This window comes from Salvia hispanica, chromosome 5, assembly GCF_023119035.1.
Source record: "Salvia hispanica cultivar TCC Black 2014 chromosome 5, UniMelb_Shisp_WGS_1.0, whole genome shotgun sequence".
Classification (NCBI taxonomy): Eukaryota; Viridiplantae; Streptophyta; class Magnoliopsida; order Lamiales; family Lamiaceae; genus Salvia; species Salvia hispanica.
Genome location: NC_062969.1, coordinates 36,789,063 through 36,808,232, shown reverse-complemented (window position 1 = coordinate 36,808,232; position 19,170 = coordinate 36,789,063). Strand labels below are relative to the sequence as shown.

General features: G+C 36.1%; 2 protein-coding genes across 2 annotated transcripts; both read right to left on the bottom strand.

Moving 5' to 3' along the window:
- Window positions 1–1,449: 1,449 nt before the first annotated feature.
- LOC125189955 ((S)-N-methylcoclaurine 3'-hydroxylase-like protein) lies at window positions 1,450–3,571 on the bottom strand. Its single transcript, XM_048087168.1, has 2 exons — window positions 2,720–3,571; window positions 1,450–2,131 (listed from the first exon to the last, which is right to left on the bottom strand). The coding sequence occupies exons 1-2, from the start codon at window positions 3,569–3,571 to the stop codon at window positions 1,571–1,573; spliced, it is 1,413 nt and encodes a 470-aa protein (XP_047943125.1). The 3' UTR covers window positions 1,450–1,570.
- A 12,185-nt stretch (window positions 3,572–15,756) lies between these two features.
- On the bottom strand, window positions 15,757–18,298 carry LOC125187003 ((S)-N-methylcoclaurine 3'-hydroxylase-like protein). The gene is made up of 2 exons (XM_048083502.1): window positions 17,300–18,298; window positions 15,757–16,464 (listed from the first exon to the last, which is right to left on the bottom strand). The coding sequence occupies exons 1-2, from the start codon at window positions 18,176–18,178 to the stop codon at window positions 15,904–15,906; spliced, it is 1,440 nt and encodes a 479-aa protein (XP_047939459.1). The 5' UTR covers window positions 18,179–18,298; the 3' UTR covers window positions 15,757–15,903.
- Window positions 18,299–19,170: the final 872 nt, after the last annotated feature.

Genomic DNA, 19,170 nt, shown 5'->3' with positions numbered 1-19,170 from the left:
TCACCATTATGCATGTTCTGATATCTCTGCCTAGATCTAGCTGTTAGGATAGGACATTTCATTTCCAGAGCCTAGGAATAAAATCTCAACCCCGAGAAAATTGCGTGGTAGCAGCCAAAAATAGACAACAATATACGTGGTTCGATCAATGTGATCTACATCCACGAGAAAAGCACTCAATCTTCAATACTCATTCACGCACAACAATTGCAGAAAGGAATTTGAACGCTCTACTAAGATGCACTCAAGAAATCACACGTCTCAATCGCGAGAGCACACACTACTATCTTTTGATTTCCTCACTCAGAAAATGCATCCAAAATTCTATGCTAATAACCGCTAAGATTAGCATATATATGTGTGATCGAGCTGTGGCCGTTTGTTGTTTCAACTGAATGAGCTGAATTGATTCAGCTCCCAACTTCCAGAAATTGTCGTTGCCCCAATCCCTAATTCAAACCCCTTTTTCCCATTTTGCACATTAGTCCCTCAGCTTTATTATTTGTGAAATAATGACCCACATTCCAACAGATATCACGTTGGATTTCGTCGTATCGTTCGTTCAATCCGGTGAGGAACTTGAACAGACGTCTTGTTCCTATGTTAGTTCGGAATTGTCCGACTCCTTTGTCGCAACAATCAATCGGGCGATTCTCACACCGATCAATCTCAATTCAGATTCCATGGAGATGACGCCAGTAAGTTTCGAGTCATTGTTCTCCTTGCACGATCTTACTTGCTCTTTCCTCCAAGTCGTATAACAGGTGTGGATCACCGGTGCTTGCAAATGTGACGGACAAGCTTTCCCACAGGGTCTGAGTGGTTTGGTGGTGTGCGAAGCCGACGACGATATCAGTTTCTATATTGTCGATTATCCAAGAGAACACGATCATGTCGGTCTCTTCCCATTCGGTGTAGCCTTTTGCCTCTGGTTCCGGAGGCGCAGATATACCTGTGAGGTGCCGAAGAGCTCGCCTGCCCACAACAACTATCCTCATTAGTTTCTGCCAAAGAGGGTAGTTGTTTCCATTGAGTTTTACCGCCAGAGTAACGTTCTTACTCATTCGCAGTCTTGACTCGTTGTTGTTGCTGGGCTTTTCTTCATCGTCTGAATGATCTAGCTTGGCCGAGATTTGGTATTCTCAGACTGTGATGAATCTTATTCTGAGCCTTCCTCTGATGCCATGTTAAAAGAGTAAATTGTAGAAAAGGAAGAATTTCATTCATTCAACTTGTCTCCTCCAAAAGTTCATGACCCTAGTATTCATAGGGTGAAGGAGAATATTCTAGTACACCAATAAATGTAAATTGGTACTCTACAAAGTTTTGAAACTATGCACCACTTAGAAACTCTCCATAATGAATGTTGGGCGGCATATTAATGTTGTCTCTCTTTCCAACATTTTCCAACAGTTTAAATAATAAAAGAACCAGCAACATGTCCTCTTTATTAATAATAGTACTATAAAATTTACTAGTAAAACATATTATGATATTGAATGAGTTGCGACAACTATGGTTATTATACATACACACAAAATTTTATCATCACATTGTGATTGGTAAAACTTCACTTTCTTGCTCTAGGAGTGATAAGTAACGGTCCATTAGTAACTGGAGCTGACCAATCAAAAAAATAAACTAACGTCGCCACCACTAGTGCAATGATCTTGCTAGCCATGCTAATTCCGGGGCAAATTCTCCTCCCCGCCCCAAACGGAAGAAACTCGAAATTGTTCCCTTTAAATTCGATGGACGAGCCAAGAAACCTCTCCGGTCGATAGTGCAGAGGGTCCTCCCACACTGCCGGATCGCGGCCAATTGCCCACACATTGATGAGAACTTGGGCGCCGCATGGGACGGTGTAGTTCATGACGAGACAAGCCGCGTAGGCGCGGTGTGTGAGCATCAACGGGGCCGGAGGATGCAGCCTCAGCGTCTCCTTAATACAGGCTTGGAGGTATGGTAGATTGTCGATTTCGGAGGTCATTGTTGTGAGTGAGTCTTGACCGTCGAATGCAGCGTCGAGTTCTTGTCTGAATTTGGCTATGGAATGTGGTGATGTTAGAAGCTCTGTTATTGTTTTGATGATGGTTAAACTTGTTGTGTGTATACCTCCTGAGAACAAATCCTGTCGTGGTGACATCATTGTATGTGTGTTATGCTATATACCATATACTAACATCGATCGTGATCAATACCAAACTAGTTTTAAACGCTAAAAGCCGAACAACATGATTATAAGAGAACTCAGAGTTCATTATAATGAGAATTAATAACAAATTTATAATAAACTCTGAATTTTTAAATTATGTCTGATGACATCATTATTTTTAAATCTCTAAATTAATATATAATGAACTATATTAGAGTCAATACATACTCCTCCGTCCCACAAAGAGTATGCACTATTTACTTTTTAATATGTCCCACAAAAGTATGTACTTTCTAATTTTGGAAACTCTATTATCTCTAATGAGGTCTGACTCTTTCTATATTTTTCTTACTTTACCAATTATGCAGTAAACATGTGTCTAATCAAAAGTGCATACTTTTGTGGAACGGAGAAAGTATATGGAAACAAATAATGCGGACTAAATAAAAGACCTACTCATAATTGATATTCACATATGTAGTACTACTGTAAAGAATAATGCATAACATATTTTTCTACAAAATATAACCAATATTTAGTGCATAGATTGAAAAGGGGTGATACCTCTAACAAGTGATTGATTTGATCATCACCAAAACCTCTGGAAATGAGTGTGTCCAAAAAATCACCGTGCTTCAATTCAGAGACTCTCCTCTCCTTAACAATAGGCTCCCATATTCCCCACATCCTCTTCGAACATTCCATATATTTCCTTCGCAAACCCCGAGGATCTAACACCCTAAAAAACGGGTACAAATCCGACAAATCTTTAGCATCGAACGCTTCACCGATCCCTTTCAAAACATCCGCCATCGGATTCTCTCCAAATCCAACTACCAAATCTCTCGAAAAATAAACATTGCTAAACATATTAACCACCGTCGCCAAAACCATCTCCTCCACATTCACCACACCTCGCTTCAGCCTAAGCTCCGCCACCAGCTCCGCCGCCTTCTCCTCCCTCGCGCGGCCACTCCGCTCCAGTGCCGCGGCTGCGAAGAGCTCCGCACGGCAGAGTGCGCGGAGGCTCTTCCGGTGGGGGCTGGTGGAGTCGGCCCAGAACGACATGGTGTGGATCTGGGCCGGCGTTCTCGGCACGACGTGGGGGACGAACCGCCCCGAGAGGTGGCGGTCATTGGCCTTGAGGATCTCGGCGGCGGCGGCCGGGGAGGATCCGACGATGAGATGCTGTGTTCCGAGCTTGATGTGCATGAGAGGGCCGTGGGTTTGGGCGAGATTTGCTAAGGAGATGTGAAAAGGTTTGTGGGTGAGGAGATGATTGATTGTGCCTATGATTGGCCATGGATTTGGGCCTGGTGGGAGTGGTGGAGCTTCAGATTTTTTGATTAAAAAGAAGAGAAGGATGGTGATCAATAGGATAATTATCAAAAGATTAATGCCATCAGCCATGACCATGTTTGCGATTGTGAGATTAATATTTCTCACTTCTCACTAGCTTAAATACTACTCCCTCAATCCCTGTGTTCCACTACTTGACACAAATTTTAGGAAATATAACAGTAGAAAATGAATTGAAAAAGTTAGTGGAATGTGAGTTATTTTTTTATTCTTCCTTCGTCCCAACTAACATGAATAATATCTTTTTTTGATAAAAAATAAAACATCAAATTACTCTTACTTTATTTCGTCACCTATTGTACTTTCTCTTTACCTTTTCTACTTTATTCTTCTCTCCCAGTATTTTTCAATACAATTTCTTAATTTCTGTGTCCAAAAATTTTGACTCAATTTAATTGAAACGGTGAGAGTATTAATTTTTATAATACTATAATGTGGATGAAAATAAGTTAGTGTAATGTGAGATCTACTACCAAAAATGGTAAAAATGAAATAAAATATAAGACAAACTAAAATGAAAAACTGAAACACATGATAAGAGATGGAGAGTGAAATTCAGTGTGTGTTTCGGTTGTTGAGTTGGGAAGGATTGGAAAGATGTCAACAGAAGATTTAACCTGTCGTTTGGTAAATTTACAAAAAAATGGAAACAAAAAATTTGGAAACAAAACGTGAATTCGGTCGTGTTTGGTAAGTAGAATATAAGATGAATGCGTGTAATTATACACCAACTTAAACATTGTTTAAAAATCTTTACCAAGGAACGCCTTTTTTGGGAGGAGATCCCCTGCAGTGTTGGGAAACACAGTATCATATGCTGTGGTTTAATTGCAGCTGGTAGGGAATGAAACGCAGCAAATGCTGCAAATTTTCTTTTTTATAATAATACTCCACTATGTTTATTTCATACTCCGCTAAAATATTGTTTTCATTTAAATATTTATAACTATTGTAAAATTTAGTTAGTTTGATAATTTAAAATACTTACCGAGACTAAGTATCTATCAATTAAATATTCATAAAAATTTAGTTAGATTGCTAAATTAAAAATACTTATCGATTCTAATTATAATATTCCGACGAAGCAAATATCAACCACCTAAAGTGCTCGGAATATGCTTGGTATTTTCCGTTAACCGAGCACTTTCACCCTTTATATCGAGCACTTTGTTGCGCGGTAATCAGCCATTTTTTGGAATGTAAGTATCATATCATTGGTTTTTGTTTTTATTTTAGTTATATATTACCCCTTCCGTCATAATAGATGTCATACTTTCCTTTTTAGTTTGTCTTATAAAAGATGTTATATTTCCATTTTTGAAAAAAGTTCACTCTCACTTAATATAAAAATTATATATTTGTTTTCTCTATTTAACACACAAAATAAAACCTATTAAAATCTGTATCATCCCACAAGTATGACATCTTTTGTGGGACAAGGGGAGTACTATGTTTTAAAAAAAAATAAAAATATCAAATAAAAATTTAAATCCTATAATGGATGATATGATAATTAGAATTGCTACCTATTTTAATTCATCAATTTTACTAAATTTTACAATATTTGTGAATATTTTAAAAAATATTTCAATATAAAATAAAAAGAGAAATTTGTTGCGTTTCAATTCCTGTATGTGATGTGTCAACCAAATTTTATCAAACAAACTAAATTTTACAATAGTTATAAATGTTTAAATGAAAACAATATTCTAACGGAGTATTAAATAACCATAGTAGAGTATTATTATAAAAAAGAAAATTTGCAGCATTTGCTGCGTTTCATTCCCTACTAGCTGCGTTTAAACTACAGCATCATATGTTGTATTTCCTAACACTGCAGAGGATCTCTTCCCCCCTTTTTTGTCGGTAAGACTTGCGAGCTACTCCACCCTATAGTACTCCTCTAGTTTCCTAGTACTCCATCTAGAGTTGTCAACCCGGCCCAGGCCCGGTCCACCAGTGAAACGAAGTGGGCCTGGGCTGGGCTCATTAGTTGAGTGGGCTCCAATTGTGCCGTTTTGTAAACCCAGCCCAGGCCCGAGCCCATAAGAGGCCCATCTTCTATAATTAGTGTTTTTTAATGTAATTTGGTGATTAATTACTAATAATAGTATATTTTCCTATTTATGCATGTCATCTTGTGCACGAGATATGTTAATTTTGTCTATTATTCCAATTTTTTTGGTGTCTCCGAATTGATTCAAACAACAATAGTTTAATATCAACAAAAGTTTCCTACTAAATCATGATTGCGACATTCAATTTTGATTATATCTAATTTTTTCTTATATATATTTTTTATCTAAGAGGTAAAAAAGATGATTTTGAAGTTTAACTTTAAGAATATTACGTATTCAAACCTTGATATTTGATGAAAAATTATAAATTTTTTAAAATTTGTTAGGTTTGTTATTATAAAATGCAACATCAACTCATGTGTCACTATCTACTAATAAAACTAACAATATTGGTTATTCCTTTAATTATACACTTTCTTTTAAATAGAATAAAGAATATGAAAAATATTGTAAATACAAATCAATAACATGAACTTAAACACATTATTTAAATTTAGATTTAGTTAATGAAATATAAATACAAATTATATGTTTTATTTTTGCATATAATACATTTATGATATTTTAAAAATACATAAACACAAAATTAAAATAAAGCCCAGCCCAACCCGGGCTTGGCTAAGAAAATTTTTAAAAAGCCCGGCCCAGTCCAGCCCGCCTCAGACATGGGCCTAAGCCGGGCTGGGCCTCAATTTAGGCGGGCCTCAGCGGGCCCGAGTCGGGCTGGGACGGCCCGACCCACTTGACATCTCTAACTCCATCTGTCTAAAAAAATAGAGCACAATTACTATTTTTGGCCATCCACAAAAAATAGAGCACATTCATTTGAATTTTTTTTAACAAATAATAACCCTACACATCATTCCACTAACACTACATTTCACTTACTTTTTCTCCTTATCTCTTACTTTTCTCCCTTCTCTCTTACTTTACCAATTTTGATATGATTTGGAGTTTTTGATGGAAGCTGGTTTGGATCTGATCGTTTGATCTCTTACTTTTCTTCCTTCTCTCTTACTTTATCAATTATAGATTAAAATCCGTATTGTACATAAATTGCACTATTTTATATGGACGATGGGAGTATTAAAAATCTCATATTTGTTCGGTGCAAATTTTAAGTTATTTGGTAAAGGAAAGTGAGTGTAAAGTTAGTGAAATGTCAAATTAATTTTATTATAATAGTGATTAGAACAAGTTATTAAAACGTAAACTTCAATTTAAATATACTATTAATTTGATAATAATTATGATCAGAACAAGTTATTGGAGTACAAAGTTCACTTACTAAAATTGTGCAAGTGTAATATGATGGCCAAAACCCAAATAAAATATGATGGCCAACCCAAATAAGAAGATTCGATCCATTGAACATGGATCCGATAGAGTAGTCATTTTCAGCGACAGTTGATTATTGTGCCATTCACAATGCAATCACCTCATATGACGGTTGTAACGTGTCAATTCACGATGGCGGCCATTGCTCAGGTGGGGACCCCACCCAAGGCATTATCTTATTAAAAAAGTATGCAAAAAATATTGAATTTTATTAAAATAGGTAGTACCCCCGTCTCATATAAATATGTCATTTAGAATTAACATGAATTTTAATATGTAATTAAAAAAAATACTCCCTCCGTCCCATGCAATGGTAGATCCAGGAACCAAACTCGTAGGATAACACATAATGGATAATACTATTTTTATGTTGCTTCCTCATTCGCCGTCCTTCTCATAAATCCTGTGAAAGTGATCAAACAACGTATCGTAAATATCATAGTCGTCGTAAATACATTTTCATGCTTGAATCTTGATTATATTGTCGAAATAAGTAGCTTAGAAATCACAATTCGCCTTAAATAATATGCATCCCTTTATTTACTTCATTTAAAAAAATTAAATTGTTAAATTCCATAATTTGATAATAAGTCTTTTAGACAAAAAGTAATAAAATGGATAAATAATTCGTCATTGAAAATAGATATTTAACATTTAATAAATCAGATTAAAATACTACTTCTGATGGTCTCATAATTAATTAAAAATTTGTGAAATTATTAAACACAACTTTTAAATATTTTGAAATTATCTACTTTTATTACTCCTATTTTATTAAAATAAGATAGATATGTATATATAATTACCAATTTATTAATTTTGAAAAGAAATAGTTGCAGTATTAAAGTTATACTAGGTATTAATTTATATTAGTAGCCATTACAGTTGATTAATTACACTAGTAGTATTCATTTATTAGTGATTACACTTTGAAAGGTTATTTAAGTGAATTATCAAAATTGAAAATTAAAACTATTATATTCATTTCCAGTAATTAAATACACAATTTAAAAAAATATAAGTGATTCAACTAACCAAACGTGTGGGTCTCATAATGAGTCTTTTTTTCCTTTTGATCTTCTTCTCTCCCTCTTCTCGCCTGTAACTCCATTTTCATTCTCCGCATTTCAATTTTTTCATGTTCTTCCCCTCATTTATTCAAACTATTCTATTAAGAAGAGTGACAACTTTCTTTCCCGCTCTGGTGTGGGGATAGCGGTGACTTCAAAGGGCGGAATGGATTTCCGTTGGCTGGTGGTGGGGTCGGTCCACCCTGCCCGACCCCACCTAAAGAAATATAAAGTAGAAGAGAGAATAAAGTAAGAGAGATGAAAAATGTAAAGTAAAAGAGAGAATAAAATAGGTGTGATTAGATGTTTTATTTTTAGGCAAAAAGAGAAACGACTTAAGTAACTTGAGTCAACCAAAAATGAAATACGACTCAAGTAACTTGGGACATAGGGAGTAAGAGAGAAGGCGAAAAATAGTTGAAATTGTATAGTGAATGGTGGGACCCATAAATGATAAAGTAAAATAGAAGAAGAAAACGATTGTCATAAATGGAGGACTATTTGTATGGGACAGACGAAAAAAGAAATATGATCTATTTCTATAGGACGAATGTAGTATTTTTATTTATAAAAGCTTAAATTTTATTATTAAAAATTACTCCCTCCGTCCGCCATTAGGAGTCTCATTCCTTGGTGGCACGAGTTTTAATAAATATTAAGAAAAGTGGGTAGAAAAAAGTTAGGGGAATAAGGGTCCCACCTGTATATATTAGTTTTAAATGAAATGTGAGTGGAATGAGTTAGTTGAAGGTGGGATCCTATTACCATTTATGGTAAAAGTGAACCGGGACTCCTATTCGCAAACAAACTAAAATGGAAAAACGGGACTCCTATTCGCGGACGGAGGGAGTAATTGAAATTACTTCATCCGTCCGCCATTAAATGTCCAATTTTTTCTTGTTCGTCCATCTGCCAATAAATGTCCCCTTTCACTTTTACTATATTTGGTAAGTGGACCCTACATTTCACTAACTCATTTCACTCATATTTTATTATAAAACTAATATACTATAAAAGTAGGCATCACATTCCATTAACTTTTCTACACACTTTACTACATAAAGACAAATCATAGAGCTCGTTTCAAGCATGGTTTAATGGTGGATGTTACACCAATCGAGGCATTAACGTTGGAAAAAGTGTGAAATTAAGTGTGCGGGAGCTGAAAAGCATTAGAGCGGCTAAGCATTGGGGCGACTTGATCAATTGGGGAAAGAAGCGGAAAAACTACCCAGAACTGAAGCAAACTGATCAAGCGAAGATAGACAGAGCGACTGGACCTGGCAGCTGTATGAGTTGATCAAGAGAAGTTGAAATCAGGAAGCAGCAAGGGATGAGTCATAGGAGAGAGAAAGAAGAATGTCTTCATATGCAAGAGCATTAATGCCAAATCATGAGGATCTTATCCTAGGGATTGGTGCCCCAAGCCGTCCTATAAATAGTAGAAGAAATGAGACACACATATCACCAACTCGTCACCATTTCACCACATATCGTCGATCAACACTCATTTCATACCGCAAGCTAGCAGGAGCAAAGAGGATAGCAGTAGCAGAAGGAGAAGTTCTACCACTACATCTCTCTCTTCTTCCTCGTCTAGGAAGGAAGAAGCTTAATCTTAAAGAAACTTTTGTTCGTTTATGTTTTCCTAAATCCCGAGGGGTTGATACATTGTTTACTTAGTTTTCAGTTTTAGTTCCCGTTTAATCTCTGAATCTACAGTTGTTTTTGAGTTTCGCTCTTAGTTAATTCGTATGCAAGTGGTTCTATCGTTTGATCTTTGAATATGATGTTGGAATTTTGGATTTGAGCAGGAGTTGTTGAAGTTTGTTTATGAAATGGAGTTTTTGATAGATGTTGGTTTGGATTTGACGTTTTCTGAGTTGGAGCTTGTTTTGTTTAAGTTTAGTTCAGTTTGATTTTCGCCGATCATTTAGATAGTGTTCCAATTTGTGTTAGATGTTTAGATCTGCCTGATTTTAGTTAGTCTACGTTTGGATCTGATTTTGAGAGGTCAGTTGCATGGCGCAGGAGCAGTTTTCTGTTGATATGTTTTTCTTTCGCTTGAATTGCATGGATCTGGTTTAGATTTGTCGCATTTCCTGTTTTACGCTAGATACTTGATGCTCTTTTTATTACCACTAAATAAACCTGCAAGTATGCAAAGTATATATAGTATAGCTAAAGGTCAGTACTAGATATTGAACATAGGGAAAACAATCACCAATTGGCTACCTTCTACTAAGCGTCTTTCATTATTTGGAAAACCGAGAGAAATTTGGATTTTTGAAAATAAAAAACAGATTGAAAGCGGTAATAAACAACTTTTGCAAATAATACAGAGATGGAAATATGAGATAAGTGAATTCTAGGAATATGCGTTCACAGTTATGGATATACAAATTCCTACTACAATACCCTAGCACAGTTCTTACTTCAGTGGACAAGTCACCTAAGTTTTGCCCATGCGGCACAAGCGTAGATTACTAATACTAGGGTTGTCAATCCTAGATCCGTAACTCCTAAAAGCTCCTAAGACCCTTGAAAAGTCCTCACTCTCAATTAACATTGTTGTTTTAAGGAAGCTAATTGTAGTGTCTACTAAGTGGACCTAACTCGCCAACTTCCTCTCACGATTATGTAGCAAGTTATATTAAATCATTACAGAATGTGTCACTCAAACGTAAAACATTATCCAACAACTTAGGGAATAAACGAAGTAAAAACAAAACGGATATTAAATAGCAAAACAGAATTGTATAACCTAAGTCTGGTTTAGTCTAACTCCAGTTTCTTTTTTTACGCTCGGATTTTCCACTATTTTAAGGTCATTTTGTGGTCTGTTTTGAGTGTCAAAGTTGCATTACATGTCTATTATTTGCATGTTTTGTCTATTTTGGTATTTTGACGTGTTTTGTGATAAATGTGCAAGATAGAGCTAAAAAAGGCATAAAAATGTCAAAGTTCGGAAGCTGGAGCGGCCAGCGGTCGCTGAAAAGCACTCCAGAACTCTCTAACTCTCTCCAGTGCCCGCTGGGCCCTTGCCAGCGACCGCTGGGAAAACGTGGCGCACGACAGCTGTCTTCAAACTCAATTTTTCGGCGATCCTAAAGTCCTACCAGGGCTTTCTATATGTCATTCTCTTTGTATTCGAAATAGCTTCGCGTTGGTACCAAGATCATCTCAATCGGAGTTCTGTGGAGAAATTTATGGCCATTCTACCAAAGTCGCGCAAACCTGTCAAATGCAGTCTAGGCGGAAATTTAAAGAAGGAAAGAAGATATTACCTTGTGAAGCCAAATCTTTTCCTTCTACTATGGGGCACAAAAATTTCATCTTTATTATTGCTTGGAGGAGACTTTTTTACCAAGTTTAAATCCTTTTCAAGACTATATACACCCCATAACCTAATTCATAATATTCACTAATTCATAGCCCCCAAAAGGGGAGCCTTCATAGCTCCTCCTCTAACCCTAATCCTTCATCTTTTAGCCAATTAAATCCATAGCATAAATTTGAGAGTTCTTCTTTGTGCAAGGGGTTGGAGAAAGAAGCAAGAGATCATCAAATAGCTACAAGGATTCAACCTTAGGGTTTTATTTGCTTTAGTTCTTATTCTTTATGACTTTCCTACAATCTATGTTTTTAGCTCATTCTTTCATGTGTAACCAAATTCATAGGATTTTAGGGATATATTAGTAACTTTTATTGGTTTATACAATTCCGTTTTCTATTTAATATCCATTTTGTTTTTACTTCGTTTCTTCCATAAGTTCCGTAATACTTCATGCTTGAGTGACACATTCGATGAAGATTTAATATAACTTGCTACATAATCGTGAGAGGAGGTTGGCGAGTTAGATCCACTTAGCAGACACTACAATTAACTTCCCATAAAATGGCGCTGTTAATTGAGAGTGAGGATTTTTCAAGGGTATAGGATTGACAACCCTAGTGTTAGTAATCTACGCTTGTACCGCATGGGCGTAAATTATGTGACTCGTTCTATTGAAGTATAAACTTTGCTAGGGTATAGTAGTTGGAATTTGTATAACCATAACTGTGAACGCACATCCCCAGAATTCTCTTATCTCTCATACTTTATCTTTGTGATTTAATTGCATTTAGTTGTTTACTTGCTTTTAATTGTTTTTATTTTCAAAAATCCAAAATTCTCTTGTTTCTCTAGATAGTATTTGACGTTTAATACATAATAGCCAGTTGCAATTATATACCCCGTGTTCGATATCCTAGTACTGACCTTTAGCTACACTAGATCTACCCTGTATACTTGTAGGTATTTTTATGCTAATAAAAAGTGCATCAATAATGTGCGAAAAAGTGGTGAATTTAAGTGTGCAAGAGCTAAAAAGTGTTGAAGCGGCAGAATGCGAGAACAACTTGATCAACTCGGAAAAGGAGCAAAAAATGGTCAAATCTGAAGACAAATTGATCAGTTGGAGACAAGCGGATCAAGAGGGCCTAGATGGGATGACCATACCAGGCAGCCATGCTAACTGATCAAGCTGGATCAAGTAGATGGTGCCAGCTGGATCAAGCCACCACATGAAGACGTATCTGCTGGATCATCCTAAATTACTGCAAGGGTTAAATGGTCAAATCGGACAAGAAGTTGCCTTAGGGTTGAAGTTAAATCCTCTCTATAAATAAGAAGTTTTTTACAATAAAGAAGGGCGCTTAACGCTATCGTAGTTTAGGTAGGGAGCTCTCTTAGCTTAGTTTAATTACTACTTTCTTAGCTTAGCTCTGTAGTTCTGGCGGAGGAATTGACAACTCCGACATCGGGATCACATTTAATTTCATGTTTTCAAGACTTTAGTGCGATTTACAGTGCGTTGGTCATTTCGACGGTGGAATTGACTCCACCATCTTAGAAGCTGCTTCACCACCTTGCTTTCTAGTTAGATTTAATGGGTTCGGCAAAGGAATTGATGACTCCGGTGTTGGATCTCACTTATTTTCAGTTTATTGAAGCTTTGGTTTATTTCATTTCCTGTTTGCATTTAATTTCATGTATTCAAGATTTTAGTGTAGATTTACAGTGTGTTGGCCGTTTGAACGGTGGAATTGACGCCTCCATCTCCTTCACCACTTCTCTTTCTAGTTGGATTTAATGGTTTCGGCAGAGGAATTGACGACTCTGATGTTGGATCCTTGCTTTCTTTGCCGCTTTTGAGACGCTGTAGTTAGATCCAGAGTTTCATGGAGGAATTGACGACTTTGCCGTTGGATCTCGGTTTATTTCCAAGTTTATGAAGCTTTGGTTTATTTTCATGTTGATGATGTTATTTATTCGTGTTTCTTGGATGCTTTTCGCAATTGGTAGTTTAGATGTTTAGATCCATGTAGCTTAGCTCTGTAGCCCTGACGGAGGAATTGACAACTCCGACGTCGGGATTACATTTCATTTCATGCTTTCTTAGTTAGATTAGTTTAAGCTCCCTAACTTAGTTTTCATGTTTAAAGTTCAAGTTTCCTACACTAGTAATTAGGTCCATATTCAAGTGCTTAAAGCGTGGTGGCTAACACAAAACTTGTGTCGTAGAAACAATCTCGAGTAGGTCCATGGTCTCTGTGGGTCCGACTCCTCTCTTGCCGCTTATACTTGGTAATATTTGTTGCAAAAGTGGGAAACTATAAATCTTGTTGAAAGGAGAACACGTGCCTGCGACACACGTGCAAAAATTCCTCTCTTCAAATGTATGTGAGATGTGGACTGTTCTCATGGTACTAATAATTTCCCCCCAATATAATTGGGTTTTGGTGTATCATTTTTTATACGAATTCACCGTTATATAATTGGGCTTTGGAGTACATTTTTATATACGAGCCATGGTTTTATCGCTATAAAAATTGTGACCTTATTTGACGGTACTTAAGAAAATAACACTATTGGTTTCGCACTTTTACTGAGCACACGTCGAACACATTAATCAACATCTCGCTATTTATCCAAGCCTACACCAACTCTGGGCGGTACGTTACCGAGTGATACAATGTACTTGGTAATTGACACATTCCTTGGAACTATCCACCCCGAGTAAACATCTTCTCATCAGAAGCAGGGTTAGTGACCGAGCCACTCTTCACTCGACACTGTTAATTAGGTAAATAAATACTCATGTCTTAAAAAAATAGACAAACTTGTAATGATACAGGTTTTAATGTGTAATTTGTAGATAGATGAGAAAAGATAGCGGAAATAGTGTTAGTGGATTGTGGGGTCCACATTATTAGTGGTGTGTAATTGGTTAAAAACTTTTCATATTTACACCTGCTCTAATTTGAGGGAGAATCCAAAATGGTAAATGTAGTTCCGTTGGAGGCTTCACAAAATCCGTTAAAACGCTTAGCAATAGAACCGTTTGTTTTCTTGTCACGTTTGTGTAGTTCAGTTTGTTAACACATACACAATCATCAGTGTTTTAAAAATCGGACCGGACCGGCTGGTCAGACCGGTTCGCGTTTGTTGACACACACACAATCAATGTTTTAAAAACCGGACGGGACAGGTCGGTCGGTCCGGTTCATCAACTAAAACCGCCGAGAGGTTGAGCGGTTGTGTCCAATGAGATTCGAACCATAAACCTCATGTATTTAAGTGCAACTCCATTACCACTATACCACTTCAATTATTGTGGTATAACAATAACTTTAATTATTCTTATAATCAATGAATAAATTTTCATTCATTCTATGATTAATTATTATTTTTTATAAATTGATTAATTCATTGTAATTAATTGTAAATAAAATATGTTAATTAAATTTGTTATTTAATAAACTTTAATAATAATTTATTACACTAAATTTTAATATTGTTATATATATATATATATTTAATTAAATATAATTTTTAATATATTAGGTATATATTTATATAATTTATATTTATATTTCTTCAAAATTTAATTATACTTATCATCAATTAAGTTTAATAATATTTTTTTCCACTAAATTACATGAAAATATATTTGAATTTGATAAAAACTACATTTTGTTATATAATAAATTTGGTATATTTATATAATATATATTTAATTAGGAGAGTAATCAATTGCTAACTTAACCTTTAATTGCTAACTCCAACTAATTTAAAACCATAAGATATGTAGAGATCTAGTGGTTTATAAATTGCTATGTGTAATTTCTTTTTATTATTATTTAAAACTACCAAAATTATGATTTTGAATCAAAATGTCGATATAGTGTATTAGTTATTAAACATATCAATACGATTCATTGAAAATGTCGACACAATTAAGCATTGACATTTAAAAAGTTGGTTATAACTAACTTTTTGTTAATTGACACTAATATCCCCTAATTGACATTTTTTGTGCTTCGTATTGATATTCTTAGATGAATGATCTTGTGCATTACTTTAATGATACAAGACATATCATTTAGATGTAGTTAGCAATTTAAGAATTAGTTAGCAATATAACACACCCTTATATAATTATATATGCTACAGTAAAACGGTCCGACCAGTGGTTGGACCGATCCGACCAGTTGAACCGTGAACCAGTAGCTTTGTCGGTTCGCTTGCCGGTCCGGTTTTTAAAACATTGCACACAATCATCAATAAGAGTTTTTTATTTGGTTTTCTTAAATCAAGACTGTTCCATCACTTGTTTTCTTGTTCTTGTTCTATTGTTGTTGATTATTGTGGCGCGTAATTGCATACAATTTCATTTTGTGAAATGTGACATTAGATATGTAAATCTAAATAATAAACGAACTAGCAACATGTCCTCTTTATTAATAATACTATAAAATTTACTAGTAAAACATATTATGATATTGAGTGAGTTGCGACAACTATGGTCATTATACATGCATACACAATTTTATCATCATATTGTGATTGGTAAAAACTTCACTTTCTTACTCTAGGAGTGATAAGTAACGGTCCATTAGTCACCGGAGCTGACCAATCAAAAAAATAAACCAACGTCGCCACCTCTAGTGCAACAATCTTGGTAGCCATGCTAATTCCGGGGCAAATTCTCCTCCCCGATCCGAACGGAAGAAACTCGAAATTGTTCCCTTTAAAGTCGATGGGCGAGCCAAGAAACCTCTCTGGTTGGTAGTGCAGAGGGTCGTCCCATAGTGTCGGATCGCGCCCAATCGCCCACACATTGATGAGAACCTGGGCGCCGCGTGGGACGGTATAGTTCATGACGAGACAGGCCGTGTAGGCGCGGTGGGTGAGCATCAACGGGGCCGGAGGATGCAACCTCAACGTCTCCTTAATACAGGCTTGGAGGTATGGTAGATTGTCGATTTTGGAGGCTATTGTAGTGAGTGAATCTTGACCGCCGAATGCAGCGTCCAGTTCTTGTCTGAGTGTAGCTATGGAATGTGGTGATGTGAGAAGCTCCGTTATTGTTTCGATGATGGTTAAACTTGTTGTGTGTATACCGCCTGAGAACAGATCCTGTGGTGGTGGCATAGATTATGTATGTGTGTGTGTTATGCTATATAGTCATTTACTAACATCAAGACTGTGTTGAACAACATCCTAATAAGATAAATCGGAGTTCATTATATGAACTAATAACAAACTTATAATGAACTCCGAATTTTAAATTAAGTCAGATGAAGTCATTGTTTTTAATCTCTAAATTCCATATAATGAACTATATTAGAGTCAAGCTAAATACATAATCCTCCATCCCATAAGAATATGCACTATTTCCTTTTTAGTTCATCCCACAAAAGTATACACTTTATAATTTTGAAAATTCTTTTCTCTCTAATGAGGTGAGACTCATTCTCCACCAACAATAATTTAATTACTTTTGCTTTCTTGTATATCTTTTTTATTTTCTAATTATGTAGTAATCTTGTGTCTAATCAAAAGTGCATACTCTTATGGAACGGAAGGGAATATAAGGCAACAAATATGCGTACTAAATAAAAGACCACTCATAATTGATGCTCACATAAGTCCAAAATATGTAGTACTTCCTACGTCCCATTATATATGACACATTTATTTTGCGCACAATTCTTTTTGTAGTTGAGTTATGTGGTTAAATAAATAGAGAATATAGTACAAATGAGAAAACAATAGAGAAAAAGTAGAAAAAATGATAAAGCAAAAGAGAGATAGGGTATTATCTTTTTACTATAAAAAGAAATGTGTCACTTATAGTTGGATAGCCCAAAAAAAATACGCGTCACTTATAATGGGACGGAGGGAATTCAAGTATGATGCATAACATATTTCTCTACAAAATAAAATAGATTGGAAAGGGGTGATACCATACCTCTAACAAGTGATTAATTTGATCATCACCAAAACCTCTGGAAATAAGTGTGTCCAAAAAATCACGGTGCTTCAATTCCGAGACTCTCCTCTCCCTAACAATAGGCTCCCATATTCCCCACATCCTCTTCGAACATTCCATATATTTCCTTCGCAAACCCCGAGGATCTAACACCCTCAAAAACGGGTACAAATCCGACAAATCCTTAGCATCGAACGCTTCACCGATCCCTTTCAAAACATCAGCCATCGGATTCTCCCCAAACCCAACCACCAAATCTCTCGAAAAATAAACATTGCTAAACATATTAACCACCGTCGCCCAAACCATCTCCCCCACATTCACCACACCTCGCTTCAGCCTCATCTCCGCCACCAGCTCCGCCGCCTTCTCCTCCCTCGCGCGGCCACTCCGATCCAGCGCCGCAGCCGCGAAGATCTCCGCGCGGCAGAGTGCGCGGAGGCTCTTCCAGTGGTGGCTGGTGGAGTCGGCCCAGAACGACACGGTGTCGATCTGGGCCGGCGTTCTGGGCACGGCGTGGGGGACGAACCGCCCCGAGAGGTGGCGGTCGTTGGCCTTGAGGATTTCGGCGGCGGCGGCCGGGGAGGATCCGACGATGAGGTGCTGTGTTCCGAGCTTGATGTGCATGATAGGGCCGTGGGTTTGGGCGAGATTTGCTAAGGAGATGTGAAGAGGTTTGTGGGTGAGGAGATGATTGATGTTGCCTATGATTGGCCATGGATTTGGGCCTGGTGGGAGTGGTGGAGGAGCTTCAGATTTTTTGAGTAAGAAGACGAGAGGGATGGCGATCAATAGGGTAATTATCAAAAGATTAATGCCATTGCCTTCTAAATTCAAGAAATATTCAGCCATATCCATGTTTAATTGCGATTGTGAGATTAATATTTCACACTTCTCTCACTATCTTAAATGAATTGGGAAGGATATTTACAAAAATATGGAACAAAACTTGAAGTGGGTCATGTAGTATGATGAAAATATATAAGATTAATGCGTGTAATTATACACCAATCTCAAAGATAAGGACTCCGAAGATTTAACTTGTCGTTTTGTATATTTACAAAAATATGGAAACAAAACTTGAACTGGGTCGTGTTTGGTATAATGAAAATAAGACGAATGCGTGTAACACCTTTTTTGTCGGTAAGGCTTACGATCTACTCCACCCTTGACTACTCCTCTAGTTTCCATCTAAATATCTCATATTTGTTCGGTGCAAATTTTGAGTTATTTTGTAAAGAAAAGTGAGTGTAAAGGTAGTGAAATGTAACTTCAGTTTTATAAGTATTAATTTTATAATAATTGTGATTAGAACGAGTAAGTGAAATGTGAACTTCACTTATAAATATACCACTTCTTTAGTCTCATTAAAGATAACTCATCTTCCTTTTTGATTTGTCTCAATCTAGATGACTCATTGCTAAACATCTTTATCTTTACTTTGTTCACTCTCTCTTATTTTACCCTGTCCACTTAACACACAAAATAATATTGTATAAAAATCCGTGCCCTCAAGGAAGGAATCATCTTCCTTAGAACGAAGGGAGTATTAATTTTATAATAATTATGATTAGAACAAGTTAGTAGAATATGATATCCAGTTACTAAAATAGTGTAAGTTAAATATGATGGACCGACTGTCCAATAAAAAGATACTCCCTCCGTTCCATGTTAATAGAGTCATTTTTCTATTTTAAGAAGTTTCAAGTTAATTGAGTCATTCCTATTTTTAGCAAAAAATAATTCTTCTTTTTTACTTTATTTTTTCTTCATCTCTTATCGTATCTTCTCTTACTTTTTCCACCATCTATTTAATATATTATTTTTAAACTCTATGCCAAAGAAAAATG